Below are 25,559 nucleotides of genomic sequence, written 5' to 3' on the forward strand. Positions count from 1 at the left end.
TCGCAGTGACACACAGTTGCTTGAATGGAGCTTTCCTGATCCAACCCACCCTGATCAATGACTTTCAGGACAACATTATAGTCACCCTGCTCCAATGAAGACTTTGGTGTCAGAAAGACACCGGTTGCTAAAATGGGCACATTATAATAGTTAGACATGTATAAGCCAGCCAGATATTTCAATGTGTAACGTATGAGAGAATGAGATTAATTTATCTTTAAAACATTAGTAATTGCTTACATGTGCGATTCATCGAGGTGAACCAATCTTTACTGGTTTCTCCGTGGGTCTCAACTCTAAAAGGCCCAGCGAAAGGAGGTCCATCTTTGTCCGTTATAGAGAGAAGCACTGGGGCTGAACCACGATTGCACATTTTTATATTCCTTTCACTGATGACAGGAGCGTTGTCATTTACATCCTCCAATTCAATTATCAGGGTTCTTGTGCCAGTTGCTTGAGGAGTACCTGCACACAAGCACAGACATCAGAAAAAGGCCAGCAAGAATTATTCTCTTAAAAAATAAAACACAAATTACCATCATCCAGCGCCCAAATGATAGCTCTGTATTTGCCATCTTTGACTAAGTGAGATTCTCTATCCATGAGGCTCTTGACTGTAATAATTCCAGTGTCTGGAGTAACACTCAGCCAGCCGGCAGGATCACTGCCAATTTTATACCTGGAAGGAACCAAACATACAGGTTTAAACTAGAAATGTTCAGCAAGAACAACTTAATTCTTGCCTGGAAGTTTTAAATCTTTTGACGTTCAAAGAATATTTAGGCATGCTATGATTTGAATTCTGTGTAGGGTCTGGACCAATCAGACCCACACTAATTATTCATATTCACTATATTTAATGAATATAAAGGTCTATGAAACTCTCCCCCAAAACTAACCTCACAAATGAAGTTACTTTGTCAGCCGGGTGTCCGGTTACAGAACACTTTAAGACTGATAACAGACTTTACGACCTCAAAGGAATGTGGCCACATGCGCCACATGCTTAAGAGAGAGAGACCCTCTTTAATTAAATAAACTTTGCGGTGTTACTCTGATCTATGAAGGAACATGCCTCACAGAAACTGTGATGATTTACTGTCTCGTGTACTATTAGGTATAACAACATGGTATGTTTGATTGGGGTGTATGTGGTTGAACAACCACCCAACGGTCAATATAACCTCACCTGTATCATGCTTCCTAGCAAATTAATCCTCATTTAATGACACACACTTTGATGTACATCACCTTCTCTTAGAATGCAATGTGAATTTGTTATGTCTATTTGAGCTTGAATGAACAGTCTAAGCATGCTGGGGACAAAGACCATAAATCAACTAAGAGCCGCTTCCCCTCTCGGACATGTCACCTTACTCATAGGTCCATTCAAACCTTAGGGGTTGGTTCTTTTCTCAGGGTATATCAGAGGCAGGCAACAGTGACCGCCCTCTCTTAGTTTTTTCATCCAGCCGCAACACTGTTCTGGTGAGACTGGGGAGCCCCCTCCCCCTCCACGGGGGCCCCAAGGGCCCAGCAGGCCTCGATTCCAACCAGAGGTTGGCTCAGGCAGGAGAGAGAAGACTCTCTCACAAAGAACCAATCTCAGGAGTTTTGGAACAAAGACTCCAACCAACAACGACTCCAATCACCCATCCTTTTGACTTCCTCACTTCCAATCATGCGTTCCTGGAGAAAGAGAACGCTCAACCAACTTCCACTTGACGCTGCCGGAACCATCAACGACTTCAATTTTCAACAACTTCAAGAATTGTTCCCATTACAAATGCAAGTATTCAATTCAATGAAATGTGAAAATGAAATTCTGATGGTTCTTCTCATAGACCCTCTTCCGGTTTCCAATTTCATCCTATCACTAACCTATTTATGTATTCATGTGTGTATGTTGTTTAGTGTATTTATATTGATATAAATATCTATATTTAGTTAATAAACTTGTACATAATATGTATTTGGTTCTGTTTTGTTTGCAATACAAGTCACTTTACGATCACGGTTTTTGCTACTGGCTCAAAGTACTGTACAGGCGAAGAAATAATTATTCTTCGGTGGCCATGGAAGATACCCTTTATTAGAATAAATTAATAATCAAAATAGTTCGTTGGAAGAACTGATTAATTGATTGTAATATTAATTCAGGCACATCAAGTTAATCCAATTAACTGACCCAAATATTTATAATTAATAATAACAAGATATTATTGATTATTAATATTTCCAAAAAGCTGAGTTCCTTACACTGTGTATGAGAGATTTTACATTGGAAGGGAAATAGGCCTTGATAGGTAGACAGTTGCTAAGGTGGTTCCCAGACAGTAACACAGTGTCGGCCCAGACCCGGCTCACATCTATGGAATCCGAATGTTCCAGATGATGGCCGGATCTGGGCAGACACTATGCGACTGTCTGGATTCTTAGTGGTTAGTAGTGCTAGTAAGGCTGTTTGTCAATTTCTTTTTGTTTAAAAAAAATAATGCAAAATCCATCACTGGAAGACTTTGGGATTTTTATTGTTTTAAAAGATCTGAATCTCTAGAGAAATCAAAGAGAATTTTCAAATGGAATAATTAAAATGGTTTGATTGTCTTGGAGGGGAAAAAACATTTCTTACGTTATCTTCTGTGATTTTCCAATGTCTGGATCAGTGGCTTTATAAGTAACCAGTTCACTACCAACTGGTGAATCTTCAGGTTTGTTAATAACCTTCTCCTTTGGATTAAACTCTGGAGGCTCATTAACATCTTCTACATTCACCGTGACTGTGGCAGTGGAAGTGGCCAAAGAACCGACAAATGGATCATCGTTCTCAACAATCACAGACAGAATGAATTGCTTGTTCTTCTCAAAGTCCAGGGGCTGAATGGAAAAGAAAGCATCTTTTACTAAAGGAACATGATCACAACCAATTGCCTGTGGAAACACATGAGCAACACACAGTACCTTTACAGTGGTGATGATGCCCTCTAGCTGGCTGGGTCCAGTACTGACACTGAAAAACCCACTCCTGTCACCGCTAATAATCTTATATTTGGTTGACCAGGCAGGAGATCCAGGTTCATCTTCATCAGTAACTGCAAGTCTGGCCACTTCAGCCCCAACTTTATTCTCTGGGACAGATACAGTGTGCTAAAACAAAGAGATGTATGGTGTAAATAAGTATTAATAAAATTAAAATGCTTATTATAAAATTCTGAATTTATTAATATACATTACCGTGGATTGCTCAAACTGAGGTGCGTTATCATTGCTGTCAGTCACAGTAATAACAGCTGTGCCAGTGGTTGCATAACCATTTCCTTCCATGTCAGTAGCAGTAATTAACAAAGTATATCTGGAAAATGTCTGAAAAGAAAGATGTTTTGAAGTGAGTTTGTTCACATGAAATTATTCTTCACCAATGTGAGATCAATTCATAATTTCTCACCTCTCTGTTCAAGCCTAAAGCATTCACACGAATTCCTCCGGTAACAGAGTTGATTGTAAACAGGTTTGGTTTTGGCAGTTCTGGATCTTGCTTGACGATTAAATAAGTGACAATACCATTGTGAGTGTTTGGATCATCTGCATCAGTGGCTGTGACTGTCATAAACTCATGACCTTCAGTGAGAGAAGAAAGACTGATTCGGTTTAAAAACTGAAAAGGCATTTGAAAAAGAAAAAAAACTGCTAATAAACATTTCATTGAGAAACTGCATCATACGCCTACCTATTTCAGCAGCTTCAGCAACATTTCCATTGAATGGATTTTGTGTAAAAACAGGCTTATTATCATTTTGGTCCATCACATATACAATAATTTCCATTGGATTTTCCCTGATATTCTGACCAACTGCAGTCGCATCAGATATAAGCTAAAAACAGGAGAAGAAATACAAGCACGTAAAGAAAATAATATCTGAGGTTGTTTGAAAACACAAATAAATTAGAGTTGTATTTTTTATTCCATGTCTGTTATATTTGACGTGTATATTTGCAAGTGTAGTTAAAATTAAATTTTTAGTTGATATACAAAAATAAAAATATATAAATAAAAAGTATAAAAAGTCTCTTTAAACATGAAAAGTAAATTGTGTGTCAAGCTATTTCACAGGGCCTTTTTATCTGAATCTTTATACTTTTTTTTATTTTAACTTTCAAAGAATTAAGTACAAGCAGACAATCCATTGCTGAAATGCACTAAAAATCAGCTTACTCTGTATGAAGCTTTTTTTTCTCTGTCGAGTGGCCGAGTCACATACAGAATCCCTGTTAATTTGTCAATAGTAAAAGTTTCCTTAGGCTCCAGATCCGCTCCTTCACCTGTTATTGTGAATTGCATCTGAAATTCCTTAGAATAGTCCGACTTTATCTAAATACAGAAAGCAATAAGATTCAGTAAAAAAAAGATGTCAATGATAGACAAACCACTTTCTCGTTCATCTAATTTTAAACATTCCCTTCATGACTTTATTTTTTTATTTTTTATTTTTATTTATTTTATTTATCAGGGACAATGGACAGTAAAGAACTGCCCCAGAATTAGCTACAAAGCTAAATTTCATCTGCAGTCACAATAGTATTGTCAGTTACTCAATCGTCAAGCAAGATCCAGAACTGCCAAAACCAAACCTGTTTACAATCAACTCTGTTACCGGAGGAATTCGTGTGAATGCTTTAGGCTTGGACAGAGAGGTGAGAAATTATGAATTGATCTTGCATTGGTGAAGGATAATTTCATGTGAACAAACTCACTTCAAAACAACTTTTTTTTCAGACATTTTCCAGATACACTTTGTTAATTACTGCTACTGACATGGAAGGAAATGGTTTTTCAACCACTGGCACAGCTGTTATTACTGAAAGTAAACAGACTTTCTCCTACCTGGACCAGTCTCTCTGGGAAAGGACCTCTGCTATTCTCAGTCACACTGAATGGAGGAATAACCCAACCTCTCTTTGCTCTCTTCAGACCCGTTGAAGACTTTGGAAACATCAGAACCAGATCATCAGAGGGAGATTCCATCTGAAAAAGTTAGTAAAAGACACTGAGCAACAAGACATTTTTCTTTTACAATTAAACACAGCACAAAACCATTAAATATTTGGATAATTGCATCTTTAGAATCAGAATGAACTTTATTGCCAAGTTTGCTTACAACACAAGGAATTTGTCTTCATGACAGCAGCTTCCAATGCACAGACAGAAGACAGTGACAAGACACAGATAATGAAACTAAAATAAGTGAATAAAAAATAACATAAAAATCAGTGCTGTCAGCGTTAACACGTGAAATCATGCGATTCATTTCAAAATCCTTAACACATTCAAATAATTTAATGCAATTTACGAAAAATAACTGACAAAAGTATGTGAAGCTGCTTCATTAACGTAATTTTCGTCACACAGTTAAATTTCCATTCTAACCCATTACACCGATTCTGCATCTGTGTTTGATCAGATCATTTTAAGCTGTAAACTCTGTGAAAGTTTTCAGTGATCCAGTAATCAAATTCATTCAAACAATCAGTCCAAAACAGCACTAATGCAAAGAAGGCAAGGCTGCACAGGCGTAACTATCGGTTCGCGGTTGCTTACGGGCCCGGACCAATCAGGGGCCCGCGTGACTGGAAGATATTGATTGACAGCCGGGGCCCCCTATCGCATTTTACTACTTTTAGTCTGATCGCATTTTACTTTATCGCGAATTTATTTGAATAAATAATGACAACAACATATTTTACTGATCATCGAATACATGTGTGAAACGAACAATGATGGATTTTGGTGTAAGGCTCAAGCCCCTGCCCCTTTTGTCTCAAAATGTATTGTGCCCCTCTCTTATAATTGTAAATAATAATAATAATAATAATTATTATTATTATAAATAGTATAATGAATAACAATACACTTATACACTATTGCCACTTACAATTATAATAATATGGAAAAGTTACATTTATCCTACCTTGCTACTGTAAAAGTTGCGGCAGCATGCGAGTTATGCTTAACTAAAATAAAAGTATAACTCGATTTCAGCCGCATTCTGAGTCTGACAATGCCATTCGTTTTTATCCAATAAGAAATACATTTAGTGAAATGAAATCTTCAGTCCATGTCCAAATCTAAATTGTAAGGAATTTATATCTTTGATTTCATAGTAACACTTTACAATAAGGTTCATTTGTTTATTATTCATGTATTAACTAACATTAACTAACCATGAGCAACACATTTGTTACTGTCTTTGTTAATCTTAGTTAATAATAATACACCTGTTAATTGTTTGTTCATGTTATGTCACAGTCAGTGCATTAACTAATTTTAACGAATTCAACTTTTGATTTTAATAATGTTTTATTGAATGCTGAAATTAATACTAACTAATATTAATAAATGCCGTAGAAGTGCAGTTCATTATTAGTTCATGTTAACAAATTTAACTAATGAAAGCTTATTGTAAAGCGGTACTTATTTCATGATAGCTAACACTATATGCATATAATAGTATTCATATAGGAATTGCGCTCTTGAAAACATTTCTAACTTTAACTTTCAGGGAAAATGTTTTTAAACAAAGACTGAGGGGCCGTTTATATGACCGTTTTCAACTAAAACGTTTTAGCCATTCATTTACATGACACTGGCATTTTGGGGCCCTGAAAATGCAAACTTTTGAAAATGAGTTTCAAAGTGCAAGATTTCGAAAACTGTGACGTTATGCGCACGCGTATTACGTGTTCAGTCCAGCGTTTTTAGTCGTTTTCGCAAATCCTTGTGGAAGGGGATTTTTTATATGTTCTTGTCGGTTTGCGAAAACTTCTGTTTTTAGTACATCGTTGTCATGTAAACGTCCCCTTAAAGGATTGTCGGAAGCTTAGTGATGGTGACGTTAAAGTCATGCAACTGTGGGGTTGTTCATACACTTCAAAATTCATAAAAGTTGTGTTCTAAATACTATTTAGTAATATTATAATAGTTTCCCTATTTTCGTTTGATGTGTTATGCATTCTAATTGTATCAACACATCTTTTCATAGAATGCCAAGGAAATAAAGGATAAAAAAAACGAAAAAAAAAACAAAACAAGGAACTCTTCTTTTTTTCTTTTTGCCCTTTTTGGTCCTTCCGCCCCTGCCCCCGAGGAGGTCTGTGCACGCCACTGTCCGAGAGAATAGACTAAATTGCGTTTTTAGTGTATTATTAATTCTAGTGTGAGCTTTGCTTTAAAACACGAGCTCCGTCATATTCTGTGATTGTTTTTAAAGAGCGCAGTTTTGGTGACGTTCAGGAATTGTACATGTAAGCTCATGAGAGTCTGTTATACTGATGCACAAACAACAAACAGTTTATGTGTGTTCTCAATAACTGATCACGTGCTGCATTTATGTACAGACACATTTCAGTTCCCTTTCAAGGGAACTCGAGCTGCGTTTGAGACGCGGTGGGAACGCTCTTTTGCTCTTTTGAACGCGTGATTACATCGTGAAGCACGTGTAAAATCAGTCCAATGGAAGCCCGCAACGACATAGGTGACGTCATATACCAGGAAACTATAAAGCACCCCTGAATTCAGACCGCGACAGCTTCTGTACCTTCAGCAAGCGCTCTCTGTGATATCTGTCCTATTCATTGTTGTCTGTCAAGCCCAATATATATATCTATTTATCTATCATTATGGCGAGCAAGCAAGATTATAAACGTTGTGTTGTTCCCTGCCCTCGTTATATCACGGGTGGGGACACACTTCAGCTTTGTGTTGCTTATTTGGGAGTGGAGCATACCCAGTCAGTCCTCGAGGGGGCTGACTGTGAGCATTGCATGAGTTTGTCTATGAAATCTCTCCGCTCTCGCCGGGGTTTGAGACGGGCCCCGCCCTTTCTCAGCCCTTACCTGCTGGAGCCTAGCCCGCTCTGCGGTTTCTCCTTCCCAGGTTGAGGCACCAATATTACGGCTATCCAGTTCTGAGGATCTGGATGTCGTTGAAATGGGGGATTTTGAGTGTTCGCCAGCTCATACCCCTGCTGATGAGGAGCTTATGGAGGTTTTATCTCGTGCTGTTACTAAATTAAATATTGAGTGGCCAGCCGATGATGATGTTGAATCTAGAAAGAGTCTTTTAGATGAACATTATCTACCATCTAGATCACGACCTCCTCGTCGGGAACTCCCGTTTTTTCCCGATCTCCACACCGAGGTGTCGAGATCGTGGAATAAACCGGCGTCTTCAGAGTGCATAATCCTCAGACCAGTAATTATATTAAAATTCAAGGGATTGATCACTATGGTTATATGACTATGCCTCGTGCGGAAGACACGCTGGCGAGCTATCTCTCCCCCGAGTCATCTTCATCTCTGAAAGCCATGACGTTACCCACCAGGCCTTTAAAAAATACATCTTTGTTGGTGGGTAAAGCGTATTCGGCAGCAGGTCAGGCCGCGGCATGCTTACATACTATGTCAATTCTCCAAGCATACCAGGCTGACCTGCTGAGGGACATGTATGATTGTGAGGAAGTAAGTGCTGATGCAATTCGAGAATTGTGTCGCACGACAGATCTATCTCTCCGGGCCACCAAGGAGAAGGCCAAATCTGTGGGCCGTTCTATGGCAGCCCTGGTGGCCACGGAGTGTAATTTATGGTTAAATCTATCAGAGATTAAAGATAAAGATAGGTCTGTTCTTCTGGACGCACCGCTTTCACCTACAAGTCTGTTCGGCGACACTATAAATTGTGTTGTCGATAGGTTTCAAGAAAACAAGAAACAAGCGGCTGCGTTTCAGAGGTTTCTTCCTCGCCGGTCCAGTGTCCCCGAGGCTGCTCGTAACATAAAGCCTGAGCAGTCTCGTCCGTCTACGAGCTCCGCACATAGATTTCAGCAAAAACAGAGCGTCGCCGCTCGGGCGCCTCCTCAATACGGGGTTCCTGAGTGGCGGTCGCAGTCCAAGCCTGTTAGAGGTAGACAGGATCTGAGGACTGTCATCACTAAGAGAGCTTGGTCTAAGAAGAATTCCTGACGCCAAGGCCATCAGGCTTCTGAGGGTGGTCCCCTCCAGGGAGGAACGATTCCAAGGAACCTTCCCTCCTTGGCGTCCTCCGGGGGGCGATTTTCCAAGAGTCGCAGCATTGCCACTTCGGTTGTTCCCTGCCGGTTCGCCGCTTCAGGGCGCCGAGGTGTCAGCGTCCCCGTGCAATCCTCTGAGGAGGGGTGTAGAACGGTTAGTTCGGTTTTTCCCTGCCGGTTCGCCGCTTCAGGGCACCGAAATTATTGTTCAATGAAATCCAGAGGCCAGTCTCGCCAGTTCCCTTATCGGAATTTCTGGTAGCGTGGAAACTTCTGCCAAATATTTCTATATATGTCCTGCACATAATAGAAAAGGGTTACAGAATTCTGTTCGGTACTCGTCCGCCCAGATTTCAAGGGGTCCTCTCTACGGTAGTTTACTCACAGCATGCTCTGGTTATTGAGCAGGAAGTACTGACACTTCTTCAAAAAGGAGCTATAGAAAAGGTTTCTACTCCCAGGAGATAGTCAGAGTTTTACAGCCATTACTTCATTGTTCCAAAGAAGGATGGAGGTTTGCGTCCTATTCTAGATCTGCGCCATTTAAACAGCAGAGTTCAGAAACTCAATTTCAGAATGCTTACACTCAAACAGATTGTATCACAGATTCAGTCCGAGGACTGGTTTGTAACAATAGACTTGAAGGACGCGTACATCCATGTATCTATCCATCCTCATCACAGGAAGTTCCTGAGGTTCGCTTTCGGAGGCGAAGCATACCAGTATCGGGTTCTTCAATTTGGCCTAGGTTTATCACCCAGCACCTTTACAAAATGCGTGGTCTCCTTTGAGACTCCAGGGCATTCGCGTATTAAATTACATCGACGATTGGTTGATTTTAGCTCAGCCAGAGCAGTTGGCAGTTCGGCATGTCGTTCTGTCCCACATAAAGAGTTTGGGGTTGCGGCTCAATACCAAAAAGAGTGTGCTCCTCCCTGCTCAGAGGACCACTTTTCTAGTTGTAATTTGGGATTGGACCACAATGCAGGCACGCCTGTCTCCTGCACGTATTTCTGCGATTCTCATAGCCGCAAAGAATGTGAAACTAGGGCAGTCACTCACTGTAAAACAGTTTCAGAGACTGTTGGGTCTCATGGCAGCTGCGTCCAACGTAATTACTTTTGGCCTTCTGTACATGAGACCCCTACTGTGGTGACTCAGGACCAAGGGGCTCGTCTGCTACTAGTAGCCCCTTACTGCCCAACCCGAGTTTAGTTCTCGGACATAGTGTCTCTTCTGGACGGCTCTCCCAATGAGATTCCACTCAGCAGGGACCTGCTGTCCCAGGCAGGGGGCACGATATTTCACCCTCGGCCGGAGTTGTGGAAACTGTGGGCCTGGCCTCTATAGGGGCCCAGCTCAGGGAATCCGGTCTCTCGACTGATGTCGTGTAGACCATTCTCCAATCCAGAGCTCCTTCCACGAGAAGACTTTATGCATTGAAATGGAAATTATTCTCCACTTGGTGTGGTGAACGTCACTTAGATCCTGTTAACTGCCCTGTTGGTTCAGTTCTTGATTTCCTGCAAGACCGTTTCTCTGCCAGATTATCTCCTTCCACCTTGAAGGTCTACCTGGCGGCTATATCGGCCTACCACACCCCTCTGGGGGGTACTTCTATCGGGAGAGATCCTTTAATTACTCGTTTTCTCCGTGGTACACTGAGGTTAAGGCCTGCACTGTACTCTAGAGCACCGGCTTGGGACTTGGCCGTTGTACTTGAGGGTCTGGCTTTGGCTCCCTTCGAGCCCATCGAAGAGGTTTCAGAGAAATTCCTCACTTTAAAAAACTGTGTTTCTCCTTGCTATTTCTTCTATCAAGAGAATTGGTGATTTGCATGCCCTGTCGGTTGCTCCTTCATGTCTGGAATTTGCACCTGGGATGATGAAAGCATTTCTCTACCCGAGACCGGGTTATATTCCTAAGGTCCCAGTCAATGTTGGGGGCCCAATAGTGCTGCAGGCCTTTTATCCTCCAGCTTTTAATACCCCAGATCAGGAACAACTTAACCTGTTATGTCCAGTTCGGGCTTTAGATGCCTACGTACACAGAGCTGCCCTGTGGCGTAAGTCTGAGCAATTATTTGTCTGCTTTGGGTCACTCAAGAGATGATGCCCTGCATCTAAACAGGTTATGAGCAAATGGATAGCTAAGGCTATATCAATGGCTTATGAAGCGGCCGGACAGCCTTCACCTATGGCTGTACGGGCACATTCTACTAGGAGTATGGCGGCCTCTATGGCCTTAATTTCGGGTGTTTCCCTTCTTGATATTTGTAATGCAGCAGGATGGTCTTCTCCGCATACATTTCCATTGGACTGATTTTACACGTGCTTCACGACGTAATCACGCAGAGCGTTCCCACCGCGTCTCAAACGCAGCGTCTCATTCCCTATCAGGGAACCAGGGTTACATACGTAACCTGAGACGTTTGAACACACACTAAGGATAATGTTTGATTCGTCATGTGTTGTTTTAGCTTCACGGTTCACTCATTTAAAATGAAAACAAGCTCTTTCTGGTTGCCATGTACACATACACTGTGAATTCTTTAAAGGTTTTCTTTTTCTCTAATGTTTTTTTTTTCATGGGTGCTTTAGTGTCCATTTTCTTTTATATAATAGAATTATATGGACTTCTTATATTATTTGGTTATTTGGTGTCCCTTTGGAGTCTCCAATGGTCCTTGAAGCTTGCAGAACATAGTTTTGTGAGAATCACCCTTCAATCTGATTGTTTACTTTGCTGGATATAGCACATTGTGAAAAAATTAATGGCATATGCTTAAAGTGTAAATTGCAGGTTACATTTTTCACGAAGATAATGCAATGTGCTTATTAAACATAAAGATAAGAACCGTCACCATTGTTTTGTATGTTTCATAGTGGTTTTAAGCACTCCCTCTCCCTTCCAATAGGCTGGGCGTGACGTCATAAATGGGACTCCAAACCTAGAGTTACCATTAGTCTAACGGCAAGTAGGCTAGCAGTTATATTGGAGACCTAACTCAGCTAGCACAAATGGTGTTGATTAATGAAGTAACTCAATTGTAAACACACTTGTGTGTGCTGGTTTCAAGAGGACCGTGATCCTGCCTGAAATGAGTGTAAGCTATTCGCAAAACAAACGGGTTCAGGCAGCATACGTCAAAACCAGGACGCTGCGTGAGGCACGTCAGATTTGCCGGTTGCGGGTCGAGCTGCTCTACTAAACTCAAACGCATTCAAAACACTCGTCAAATACAGCGATAGGGACATCAATCTCTTTTTTTTTCTGACAATGAGCATCGCTAATTAGTTGCGATTTAGAACACCCAATATCGCGCTCTGTCTGCAGATGCCAGCAAAAGTGCCATTGTGCCTGTGCAGTGTGTGCATCTCTGATTAAGACTACTAACACCATGCAAGTAAATAATGTCTTCAGTCGTTGTCCCTCCTTGCTATTCTACATGACGACAACATTTTGAAAAGACTTTGGCTTGTTCCCTATCCGGGTTAGCACCAGGTTAACGTAGGCTAGCTCTAGCTACTCACCAGGACACCTGGCCAACCCTCCACTCATTTTCCTCACAAGTATTGATAACTCTTTGAGGGCCATGATTTCTGGTAATGTCCTCCCCTCTCTCACGCCTGACTGGTTCAAAATTGTCCATAGTCAAGCCACAAACAGAAGGAATCTAGCAGAGTATGGGTTACTAATCAATCTTATGACATCATCACCCAGTTACGGTAATAAACATGCTAACTTTGAAGAAACCCCAATAAATGTTATTTTAACGCATTTTAAGACAGAAATGTTTAAATATATACATATTGAGCACTTTAATTTACACATTAATTGGTTGTGGTGGTTAACCTGCAATTTACACTTTAATTTCACGATAAGTGTGTGATTAATTAGATTAAAAATACAAAATAGACAATATGTGTATGTACAGGTGTTATGTACCAATGCAAGGGAATGTGAATAAAAGGTATTATATGCTTAATAAATATAAGTATAAATAGTGTTGTGCATTGCTCATGTTTATTGCCCAGTGGGGGCATTTAACTGTTCATGAACTGTTCACTGCCCGAGGAAATAACTTTTCTTGATTCTGGCGGTTCTGGTGCTCACTTGTCTGTAGCGCCGGCCAGACAGAAACAGTTCAAAGAGGCGGTGGGGTGGATGTGAGGAATCCAAAGTGATTTTGCCAGCCCTTTTACTCACTCTGGATGAGTACAGTTCTTGGAGAGTGGGAAGGGGTGTAGCGATGATTCTCTCGGCAGTGCGGACTATCCTCTGTAGTCTTCTGAGGTCTGATTTGCTAGCTGAGCTGAACCAGACAGCGATAGAAGTGCAGAGGACAGACTCTATGGGCCCTATTATACACCCGGCTAATTTCAGCCCGACTCAGTTATCATTTTCTCGTCCTGCACTACGTTGTTTAAATAGCAAATGCATTTGAGCCCATCTATTCGCCCATGGGCTGCTGGTCTGCAAATGAGGTGTGTTCAGGCGCATTGTTGGCGAGTTGCTATTTTGAGGTTACTTAAATAGACTGAGCCATTGACCAACTGAAACCTGGTCTAAAATCAATAGCGCAGTATTTTTTTGTTATTTAAAGAGCGCATTAGTAATATGAGCCTAAAGGCGGGTCCACAACGCGCTTACACTATGCTTATTACACACATGTGCATCAGCACACAAACATGCTAAATATTACAAATAAAATGATTACAATGTAAAATATTATTATTGTGTACATAAAGATATGGTGGAATCCGGCTTGTCCCGTAGATGGTCTGCTTGCACGCTTTAACCTTAAACCTTTGCACAAGCAGATCCGTTTTGCTAGAGAAGCATTCAGTCTTTCCGTTTGCAAATTCCACCATGCTGGCTGTCAGCACAGGATTTCAGACAGGCTGGTGAAACACCTGTTCATCATATAAAGTAATTGTGTATCTTCATAAAATTTGGACTAATCTCTTCATGAAATTTTTGAAGTGACAGTGGTAGTTGCATGGACTGTCAATGGAGGGACATAGAGCTCTCAGATTTCATTTAAGATATGTTCTCTTGTGTTTCGAATATGAACGAAAGTTTTACAGGTTTGGAACGACATGAGGGTGAGTATTACTGACTTTTTTTTTTGGTGAATAACCATTTATAGGGTAGGGATGCAAAGCAGAGGAAGAGATAGAAGAGGCCAATAACATAGGCACATTTCCGATGATATAAAGGCCACTATTGTCGACCATGTTTTCAATCATGGCCTTGCAGTAACATAACGCTGGGTGAACTCAGAAATGAGGGAGACCTGGATCCAAATGCAGAGTAAGATTTAATGAAAATAAGAGTCAAAATAATAATTAAAAACACCAGAGAAAACGAGGCCCAGAACTGAGAACACCAAACAAACAGACATACAAGGACAAGACCTGAAAATCAACACAGGAAACACTGAGGTTTATATACACAAGATAACAAGAAGCTAATGAGGAACAGGTGTGAGTAATGAATCACTATGGCAACAAACAAGGCATCAATGGAAACAAAAGCAAACAGGACAGGCTTGTACTGTACTGACAGCGTTTTTTTTAAGGAACTTGTTTGTACCTGTGGAGAGGAGATGTTCATGACCGTGTCCATGTGATGGTCCTCATGATGATGATTGACACGCTCAACTCTGACAGATACCGTGTGCTTCTTTCCACTGGAGTCCCAAGCATCCACAGAAAACACCTTGTGGCCTTCATGAAGAGTCACTTGTCTCTTCAGTGTTACAGTCCCATCCGTGTCCACATCAAAACACCTGTCAGCGGACTGGAAGAGCGTTCTTGTTCTTCCATCGCATGCATTAAAAATTACTGTCAGAAAAAGATTAAATTGGCAGATATGTAAACCTGGTTCCCTGGTCTGTAATAGTGCTGTCAAAAGTATCAGTAGGTCACCTTTGCAATAAGTCAGGGAATCAGGGTTAGCAAGTCAATACTTTATTTTTTTAAATGTAATGATACCAATCTTATCATACATAAGGGTCAATCCAGTACCCTCTGATAGGTCGTGATCTCGGCTTCATTGTTTAAAAAGGGAGCACTCTTTGCTCTCTTCATGTATATAACCCATTCATAATTTGAATAAAAGTTTGAATAAAAGTGCAACACTGCAAAGTTTTAGGAGTGATGACTGTATTAAAATGCAGGACTGAATCTGAAATTATGATGTTTGACATTGTGATAATGTCAGGACAGGATAGGCCAGGACAAAAAACCCCTGATAATTCAAAATAAATCTGTGCATAGTCTTCAAGTAAGTGCAATAGACCTGCCACTTGTTCTGGTACCTGTAATGTGTTTCTTTGTTTTTAATTTTATTACTAACTTTTGTTTGATCTTTTTAAAGAAAAGTTTACTTATTTTAACAATAGTTGAAGGCTACATGCTAATGTTTTATTGAATAATTTACTTAAAATTAGTAATATCTTTAATAAATTAACTAATTTACTTCATGTAATCTTTTACTTTTCCAATAGTTAAATAAAGCAACTATTAAAATAAAATAGTTACAATAGTTATTGCTAGTGCCACCTTCTGAGATGTCACATCACTGTTGCCTCAAAAGGAAGCGTATGTGCCATCAGATATCTACGAAGGAAGTCATAGCGTTAAGGGAAGGATTTGCATTGATCTAGAAGACCCAATCAGGGAGCGAATGTGGGCAGCCATGCCTTCATTTTCATAAGTCTCCATTTTTGTCCATCTACACTGAAATGCAACCCCAGAGTTTTCAAACTAAAACGGGGTTGGCAGCGTTTCCATTTTCAAGGGTCGAAAACTCCAGAGTAGTGTTGACCCAGGCGTAACCGCAGCAAAAGTTATACGTTTTAAAACAAAAATGCACTAATTTAAGCCTCAGGCTACGTAAACAATGACCTGGAGACAGACCTGCAAGTTTTGCTTTTTAGCGGCCATTGTGTAGTTAAACTCTGCATTTTATAATACTGCAGCTGCCTAAATGTGTTACAGGTCTGCCAGGTTCCTGCACTTACTAATCACACCGCATTGCCTATCACTCTCCTGAGCACTGATCACACACACCTGTACCTCATTATCACCCTCATCACCTCCACTATATAAGCACACACTTCACCCCAGTTCATTCTCTGATCTTGTTTCCTTATGAAGTGGACACCTTCATAAGTGATTTCCCCTGTGATTCCCCAGGAGGCGTTGGAGGCGTTGGAGGCGTTGGAGGCGTTGGAGGCGTTGGAGGCGTTGGAGGCGTTGGAGGCGTTGGAGGCGTTGGAGGCGTTGGAGGCGATGGAGGCGATGGAGGAGGCAGAGTGAACCAAAGTGGGGACTGGGCTGTCTGGCTCAAAGCGAAGATTATTCCAAATGCCTCAGTCCATACCTTGAGTGAAGATTTGCTCTCAGATTCAACTGACATTTGATATCCCCTCAGCAAGAGAAGCTTGCTCTGTTCCCAAAGAATAATGCACTGTGTTGATTCCACATTGGGCGCGAACATATCCCCCAATGGACTTTCTTGATTAACTGTGCCCCAACCTACTGACAAGGCGTCTGTCATTGACGCTTTTATGGGATTGCATTCACACGCCCTGTTTATTAAATCTGGCCCATAGAGTAAAAAATTGGGGATGTTTCTAAAGGTTAAACCGGAGACTCCTCAATGCTGACCATTCCGACTCAATTTAATGGATAGCACACCCATTTTATCAGGATCAGGAACGGCTCGCCTGCAATGCAGATCAGGAAGCCTTAGATACCAACCTCAGCCGGTCAGCCGGTCACCCCAGTTCTTCTTGGGGGAGTCCAGACAACCTCGCCGCTTGGATACTCTTGAGAGCTGAAGCGAGATCGGCTCACAGGCAGAACAAACTCTTGAGCCCGCCGGGGTAACTTATCGATGACAGCAATCACTGCGTCGCTGAAAAACCCCAACTGAGCAACAGGAGAATCTAGCAGAAAGGACTTTTTCTCAGGTATCTATGAGGTTCTACCACAAATGTCTCTCAGTCACCACCAACTCTGCCATAGAACGACCAGTGGCATGAGCCATATGCTTAGTTAATCAGAGAAACAAGTAATTTACTCGTTTGAGCTCCTTGACTGCCTCAGGAGTTAAGGAAGTGCCTTCATCCTTATCCTTGATGACATCAGCTTGGTACATCTGCAACACTGCTATAGTGTGCCTGTAACTCGCCCTATTATCAGCCATAAAGGAATTACCAATCAGTAGAAAGAACATCATTTCCAACCAAAAGACAAGCAAGCTTCCAGTTTTTGGCATTGTTAACTCCATCGAGAAATACACTTCAAACAGTCCGGTGAGAACAAAAAAGAAAGGGAGAAATCCATCTACTCGTTCTCTATAATCTCTTTCGTCTCAAGCTCAACATCAGATCCCTAGGATCCTGGGTCATGTCACGCCTCACAGCCACAGGATTAGTGTGACAATGGCGGATTTTCCCAATTTTCCTCATTTACATAGATTATTTAGCCTAATACTAAACATATTTAAACAAAAACTCTCAATGTTCAGTTGCTTCAGTGTTTTATTTAAAGAGATTTGTGAACACAGCCTACCTCTTCCTAGTCTTTTCCCTTGGTGAAGGTCATCTCTGTGCACTTTAAAAACCAGCAACTCCGACTCAAAGCCTGGAGAACATGAAGACTCATCCACAGATTCACACAAAAGGACCTAATTTGAAACATATAAAAATTTGTAACATTCACAAATTTTGAAATTTACATTTTGATTATTTAATCACTTCCAGCACAACAGCAGTATATGTGGGCTAAACTGTGGATCATTTTCCATTGTTTCCCCACAAACTGTATTAAAGGGGCGGTTGATTATGATTTAACTTTTTTAACTTTTGTTAGAGTAATATTGCTGTTTGAGCATAAACAACATCTGCAAAGTCTCGATGCTTAAAGTTCAAAGCAAAGGGAGATATTTTCTTTTAAAGAAATAGCTTTATGGATTACAAAAAACGGCTGGTAGTGACTACACAAAGGAATGTTGTGTAGCCCCTACCAACCGTTTGTTGTAATCCTTAAATATGAACTGAACTGAAAAAAAAAATTGATAACGTGTTGTTTATGACAATTAAAAGTAAATTACACTAAAAATTTTAAACAACACAAAAATTGTGTTTGTTAGTATACGAACGCTGGCAATTTCAATGACGTCACTGACATGGTAGGACCCGCTAAGGTATATAGGCAACAGCTGCAGGTCCTATATACAGTACACACACGAAAATGAGTAATTTTAATGGCATGGGTTATGCATATGAGCCTGTGAGGGACAGGCCAGTAGTATCTGACTACGACCACATGGAGGACGGTCAGTTTCAGGCTCCACCTACAGTACAGGGTCGTTTGGGGGAAGTGACTGGTGTGGGCGTGGGTGCTGCCGGAGCATGGACACTGCACCGGAGTCGATCTGTTGCAGAGAGCTCAACCTGGAACATTTATTGATCGGCGAAAATGCATCACCATGCACCGTTCATTTCAGATGCTGTGCAATGAGAGAGACGTGTTGGAGGTGGCTATGCTATCTCTGAGACGCTGGAGCGCCCCATAAGTAGCTGGTATGTATTTTACGAATTGGCGACTGGGCTAGGCTAACTTGTTATATCGTTTTCTCAGAATGTTTAGGTTAACAGCGTACAGCGGTAGTTCACTCTTTGGGCGAGGGGGCATTTGGGAAGGAGGAATAGGATTCCGTTCCCATCCTGTGCAGTGAACTACATCAGGAATCTTTTCCCCTCAGCCGAATATCAAGGATTCGAGTAACTTATGCGTTGGAGTTGTAGCTAAATAAAACATTTGATGTCAGACGCTTCATGTTCTCATTGACGTTTTCAACACATATGTCTCTCGAACCTAGGATTAAACACTAGAAATCAAGACTAGAATAATTTTGTCGACTATGCAGGGGGTAGAGAGAAGCTAGCTCTGCTAGAGTTGGTTTGCAACGGAGTAGCCTACCAAGCCAGTGACTAGCCGAATGTTGAAATCCAACATGGCGGTGCCCGTTGACAACAACAACATTTTCAAGGTACCATTTTATCCCTTTTAACAAATTCTGCCATTTTAATGTTTGTACCAATGAGAATTCACGAGTTCACACTTACATATAATTTTGAGGGAGTAAGATTGAATGCGTATTTGGCGTGCTGTCCGGAGGGAGGGCTCCGAGCTCGGAATTCAGCCCGAACCCAGAGTACTCCCCCCATATGTAAGTGATTTTTAGAACTAGGAGTGTGGAGAACTAGGAGTGTGGAGAAGGGGTGGAGGGGGGATGCTGCAAACTGTCAATGGATCGAGGTAAGACTGCTGAGTCTATATGTACCCTCTTATCATTGATTGCTGATTGCTGTCCACTCGTGTTAATTATCTGAACGTGCTCCTCCCGAACTTAGTTAATAAAACTTCATTAAATAAAATACATCTGTTATATCACCTTTACTCAAATTTCAGTTCAGTTCATCTTTAAAAAGCTATATTTTTAGTGACATCACTAACCCTAAAATTTACATAAACCCCACACCCAGGGAACACAATTTATAGATTGTCATGACAGAATATGCTAATCAGTGACTAGAAGATAACTACACATAGGCTACATAATTTCATCAACTAACCATTCAGAAATGTGGTCTACATGTCATCACTTCTTCTTGAGTCTCTCCATCTTTCCGACTCCGGTTTGAACATAAAAGGCTAAACGTTTTTGAAATTTTCAGGACACTACCTCTTGAAGTTCCACCCCTGTGCTGGGAGCAGCAGCTCATTTGCATTTAAAGGGACAGACACAAAAACAGGGCGTTTTTGATCACCCTCAAAAAGTGAAAATTTTAACATGCTATATAAAAATATCTGTGGGGTATTTTGAGCTAAAACTTCACATACACACTCTGGGGGGACATCAGAGACTTATTTTACATCTTGTGAAAAGGGCATTATACCATTATACCCCATTAGATGACTACATCTTTCAAATTACATGACACAACTCGGATCATGTTGGAGGATTATAAGTTTGTTCGGAGCATTTTGTTTTGTAAACGAGGCACTGTGTGCATGGAGAGTTCATAAATAAACTTTTGTTGACAGATGAAGCATCATGTGTAATTTAAACAAATTAGATGTTTCATAAGTAAAATGTAAAGTTGTACATTATTGGTGCAGAAACTGCAGAGATTTGATGTATTTGTAAATGAAGCACCACAATCACACACTGGTTACGTATCCTATTGAGTTAACAAAAGTCTTAAAACACTTGAATCCATATAACAAAAGGAAAAAGGCAGAAGCCTGTTTTGATAAAATCAATCCCTGAAAAATAAAGGTGACGTATAATTTAAAAATAACATTGACACATAAAAACATCCAAAGGTGTTGGATAAAATCCTACCTTACAGAGGAAGATAATAACTTCCAATATCCCAATCTTCATTGTCTCCATTTGAAACAAAATGTCTCGAAATGTCTTTCAGGTCCTACCTAGTTGTTTTTTAAGATTTCACTGGTATATAATTGCTTGAGTTGCGGGGGTGGGGTGTTCATTGGGTTTGCTGGTCAGTGGGTATATTTCCTGTGGGTATATTTCCTGTTTTGAGTGTGAAATGTGTCAAGTTCAAAAAAATTATTAAACTCAAAATGTAAACTATACCTGCATTTGTCAGTGTATATAAGGTCCAGTATATCAGTATTTAACAATTTAGTGCAGTATTTTAATTACTTGACTGGAGCCAAAGAGTTCTGTACTATCTAAAAAAAAGCTGTATCTGTGAACATTATAACATCAAGGGCAGTTTCTGGGCTCACATACTTTCAGCTAGAAACCTGGTGAAAAATATCCCACAGAGTGATTTTTTTAAAAGTACTTTTTAACAGTGTTGTACTAATGGCGACAAAGGAGAAAACAGAAGAATATTTGCTGGAGTAATACTGTTACACTATTATGCATAATTTAACGTTACAAGCCTATGCAAAATATTCTGGTCAAAACAGCAGTTTATTCTCTTTTTTTCAATTTCCTGTTATCACTGTAAAGCTGCTTTGAAATGGTCTGTATTGTATAAAGTGCTATACAGATAAAGGTGACTTGACTTTATTATTGCCAGTGGTGGAAAGAGTACTGAAAAAACAACCTCAAGTAAAAGTACCATTACATTCCAAAAAATGTAGTGTGAGTAGAGTAAAAAGTACTTGTCCAAAAAAAATACTTGAGTAAGAGTAAAAAAGTAGCTTATTTAAAAGTACTCATGAGTAGTGAGTAGTGAGTACTGAGCTGCGGATTCTACCCCTTATAATAAACATTGTGCACTACAATTTATAAATTAAACAAAATTGCACATACTGTAATTCACATTATATTTTATTCTTTGTCAGAAAGATTGAAGAATATCTATCATCCATCTTTTTAAAATGCATCAAATCAGTACACTCATCACCATTTAAATGTAATTACATTTACTCACATTGTAATGCTGATAATATAATTTGTAAGGACAATTGTGCATTAAATAGGGAAGTTATATCCAGGAAACTTTTACAAAAGAAACAAACAAACACACACACACACACACACACACACACACACACAAAAGCATGTCTCTTTGTAGTCTCGGCGAAGCTGTTTTATCAGCAGCATCCACACACAAAAAAACAAAAGTTGAACATGAAAAATGTTTTTGTGCAAGTGCACTTGCAAAATGAAGAAGGGTTGTATGGTTCAATCAAAAAACGTTGTTTATTAACGAGCTGTAGTCACGCACTGACAGAAATACAGTTCAAGTTAACGCCATGGTTCATAGAGTGCACTGATTCTGAATCTGGCGGCATGGCGAGCGCGAGACGCGGCAGTGCACAGATCGTGACACGCGTCTCTCTATAATGTGATTGTGAAGTAAATGGGAGCAGGAATTCACCACATTATGAACTCGTCACGTAATACCCCCAACCTCAGACCAAATGTTAAGCCCTGTAGACAGGCCAGCCTATATAAATATAATATTAAGCAGAAATGTGAAATGTACCTTAGCATATTAGAGGAAGATGCTGATATCTGGATTGAATTGATGCGTGAAGAATGCACTTCCACAGCAGGAATAAGCGGTTAAATTTTTCTATGCTTAATTTGATTTGATGACAGTCACAAGACCGGTTACTCGATCCAATCACGTTGATGGATAAAAATAAAATAAAATTAAAACAAGCATGTAACGAGTAGCCTAACTACCACAAACAGAAGGAAAATAGCGGAGAAAAAGTACCGATACATCACTTAAAATGTACTCAAGTAAAAGTAAAATTACACAATTTTTAAACTACTCAAAAAAGTACAATTTCTGAAAAAAACTACTTAATTACAGTAACGTGAGTATTTGTAATTCGTTACTTCACACCCCTGATTATTGCTAACAAAAATCATTCAATATTGAAGTCATCTTTTCAAAAATCTTTATACAGTCTGCATTACCATCATGATATTAATCTTAACCCACACTGTTATTCTCACCTTTTTTTTCAATTGCTAACACACATTGGTAAAAACTGAAGCCACTGTCACAACTCTTCACACAGTCAGCGAAACAGAAGTCTGTGAGGACTAAACAGTGAATCATTTTTTATTTCATTTAATGACGGCATCTTACAAAATCCATAAACCTAGAAATCCCTATATATGTGCAGCACATTTGTCAAATGTTAACACACTACTTTCCAAACTGATAAATCACATGCGAAATAGAATGATAGCACATTTTGTGCATGTTTGCAGTATCTTGAAATATATAGAAAACCATATGTGGCGAAGGACGGCCGAGGGACGTGAGAGAACGGCGCGAGGGCCGGTGGTGTGATTGCTAATGAGCAACACCTGTGTAGCACACCGGTCTCGCATCTCTCACGGAGGAGCGGAAGAATAAAGGAGGAGCGACGACGTTGATGATCGAGAGAGGAACAGGCCTGTATTTTAGTTGTGTTTGGTTTTTGTATTTGTATTTTATTTTAGCCAGCAGTCATCCGTGAGGGGCTGCTGGCAGTTCTTTATGTTTATTTTTGGTAGCCAGTAGTCGCCCGACAGGGGCTGCTGGCGGTATTTTTGTTTGTTTGTTTTATTTTATATAAAGTTTATTTAATTGTTCGCCGGTTCCCGCCTCCTTCTTCCCTGAACATTGCTACACTGGTGCCGAAACCCGGGAAGAGGGAGGAACGCGCTGTCAGAGAGTCCTCGCCGCTGTGGGGAATCCGCGGAGCCATCGAGCATGGTGCGCTAGTCGCCGGCGCTCGCCGTGGGCCGGAGCCTGCTGCCATCCGCCGAACGAGGGGAGGAGCAGGGAGCGGGGGACTCGCGACCATGGACGCTCGAGGCGATGCGCTGGAGTTAGTTGCCGGTGGGACGGTCGAGCTCGCTGCCGGCCGCCTGGGTATTGGAGGGGCGGCTGCCATCCGGGAGGGAGAGGAGGAGTCGCCGCCGCTCGCCGTGGGCCGGAGCCTGCTGCCGTCCACCAGCGAAGGGGAGGAGCAGGGAGCGGGGGACTCCTGCCATCTGCCCAAGGCACCCGAGGAGCCGTCGCCGTCCACCGGGCGGCGGAGGAGCGTCGAGCCGTCCACCGAGGGCTACCCAGCGTCACCGCCAGGCGCCGCGGAGGAGATCGCCCAGCTGGTGGGGGACCAGATGGCAGCGCGTTGTGGGAACCGGACCAATCTTTGGACCAATTTTCTGAATGCTGAACATTGTGATGACTCCATTTAATGGATAGCACACCCATTTTATCAGGATCAGGAACGGCTCGCCTGCAATGCAGATCAGGAAGTCTTAGATACCAACCTCAGGTACAGGCGTTTAAGAGGGGGTGAGGCCAAACTAGTGAAGCCGGTCACCCCAGTTCTTCTTGGGGGAGTCCAGACAACCTCGCTGCTCGGATGCTCTTGAGAGCTGAAGCGAGATCGGCTCACAGGCAGAACAAACTCTTGAGCCCGCCGGGGAACCTTATCGATGACAGCACTCACTGGGTCGCTGAAAAACCCCAACTGAGCAACAGGAGAATCTAGCAGAAAGGACTTCTTTCTCAGGTATCTGTGAGGTTCAACCACAAAAGTCTCTCAGTCACCACCAACTCTGCCATAGAACGACCAGTGGCATGAGCCATATGCTTAGTTAATCAGAGAAACAAGTAATTTACTCGTTTGAGCTCCTTGACTGCCTCAGGAGTTAAGGAAGTGCCTTCATCCTTATCCTTGATGACATCATCTTGGTACATCTGCAACACTGCTATAGTTTGCCTGTAACTTGCCTGATTATCAGCCATAAAGGAATTACCAATCAGTAGAAAGAACATCATTTCCAACCAAAAGACAAGCAAGCTTCCAGTTTTCGGCATTGTTAACTCCATCGAGAAATACACTTCAAACAGTCCGGTGAGGACAAAAAAGAAAGGGAGAAATCCATCTACTCGTTCTCTATAGTCTCTTTCGTCTCAAGCTCAACATCAGATCCCTAGGATCCTGGGTCATGTCACGCCTCACAGCCACAGAACTAGTGTGACAATGGCGGATTTTCCCAATTTTCCTCATTACATAGATTTAGCATAGATTTTACATAGATTACATAGATTTTCCTCATTTACTTATTTAGCCTAATAATAAACATATTTAAACAAAAACTCTCAATGTTCAGTTGCTTCAGTGTTTTATTTAAAGAGATTTGTGAACACAGCCTACCTCTTCCTAGTCTTTTCCCTTGGTGAAGGTCATCTCTGTACACTTTAAAAACCAGCAACTCCGACTCAAAGCCTGGAGAACATGAAGACTCATCCACAGATTCACACAAAAGGACCTAATTTGAAACATATTAAAATTTGTAACATTCACAAATTTTGAAATTTACATTTTGATTATTTAATCACTTCCAGCACAACAGCAGTATATGTGGGCTAAACTGTGGATCATTTTCCATTGTTTCCCCACAAACTGTATTAAAGGGGCGGTTGATTATGATTTAACTTTTTTAACTTTTGTTAAAGTAATATTGCTGTTTGAGCATAAACAACATCTGCAAAGTCTCGATGCTTAAAGTTCAAAGCAAAGGGAGATATTTTCTTTTAAAGAAATAGCTTTATAAGGATTACAAAAAACGGCTGGTAGTGACTACACAACATTCTGTGTGGAATGTGGTGTAGCCCCTACCAAGCGATTGTTGTAATCCTTAAAGATGAACTGAACTGAAAAAAAAATGTTGATAACGTGTTGTTTATGACAATTAAAAGTAAATTACACTAAAATATTTAAACAACACAAAAATTGCGTTTGTTAGTATACGAACGCTGGCAATTTCAATGACGTCACTGACATGGTAGGATCCGCTAAGGTATATAGGCAACAGCTGCAGGTCCTATATACAGTACACACACGAGAATGAGTAATTTTAATGGCATGGGTTATGCATATGAGCCTGTGAGGGACAGGCCAGTAG

At 40.9% G+C, this 25,559-nt stretch overlaps 1 protein-coding gene across 1 annotated transcript in view; it reads right to left on the bottom strand.

Moving 5' to 3' along the window:
* Positions 1-217: 217 nt before the first annotated feature.
* The window catches only part of LOC143710809 (uncharacterized), a 56,992-nt gene continuing 31,650 nt past the window's right edge, over positions 218-25,559 (bottom strand). Inside the window, exons 13-26 of the mRNA XM_077202001.1 lie at positions 24,809-24,880; positions 23,916-24,135; positions 18,444-18,534; positions 17,651-17,765; positions 14,661-14,911; positions 4,883-5,023; positions 4,214-4,369; positions 3,728-3,872; positions 3,446-3,618; positions 3,235-3,363; positions 2,962-3,147; positions 2,633-2,877; positions 537-679; positions 218-465 (exon numbers count right to left, since the gene is read on the bottom strand). Of these exons, the coding sequence (XP_077058116.1) occupies positions 218-465; positions 537-679; positions 2,633-2,877; positions 2,962-3,147; positions 3,235-3,363; positions 3,446-3,618; positions 3,728-3,872; positions 4,214-4,369; positions 4,883-5,023; positions 14,661-14,911; positions 17,651-17,765; positions 18,444-18,534; positions 23,916-24,135; positions 24,809-24,880 (2,315 nt within the window). The remainder of the gene's footprint in view (positions 466-536; positions 680-2,632; positions 2,878-2,961; positions 3,148-3,234; positions 3,364-3,445; positions 3,619-3,727; positions 3,873-4,213; positions 4,370-4,882; positions 5,024-14,660; positions 14,912-17,650; positions 17,766-18,443; positions 18,535-23,915; positions 24,136-24,808; positions 24,881-25,559) is intronic.

The sequence above is a fragment of the Siphateles boraxobius genome, unplaced genomic scaffold (assembly GCF_051911475.1).
Source record: "Siphateles boraxobius isolate OS27281-9 unplaced genomic scaffold, OSU_SipBor_1 48, whole genome shotgun sequence".
NCBI lineage: Eukaryota > Metazoa > Chordata > Actinopteri > Cypriniformes > Leuciscidae > Siphateles > Siphateles boraxobius.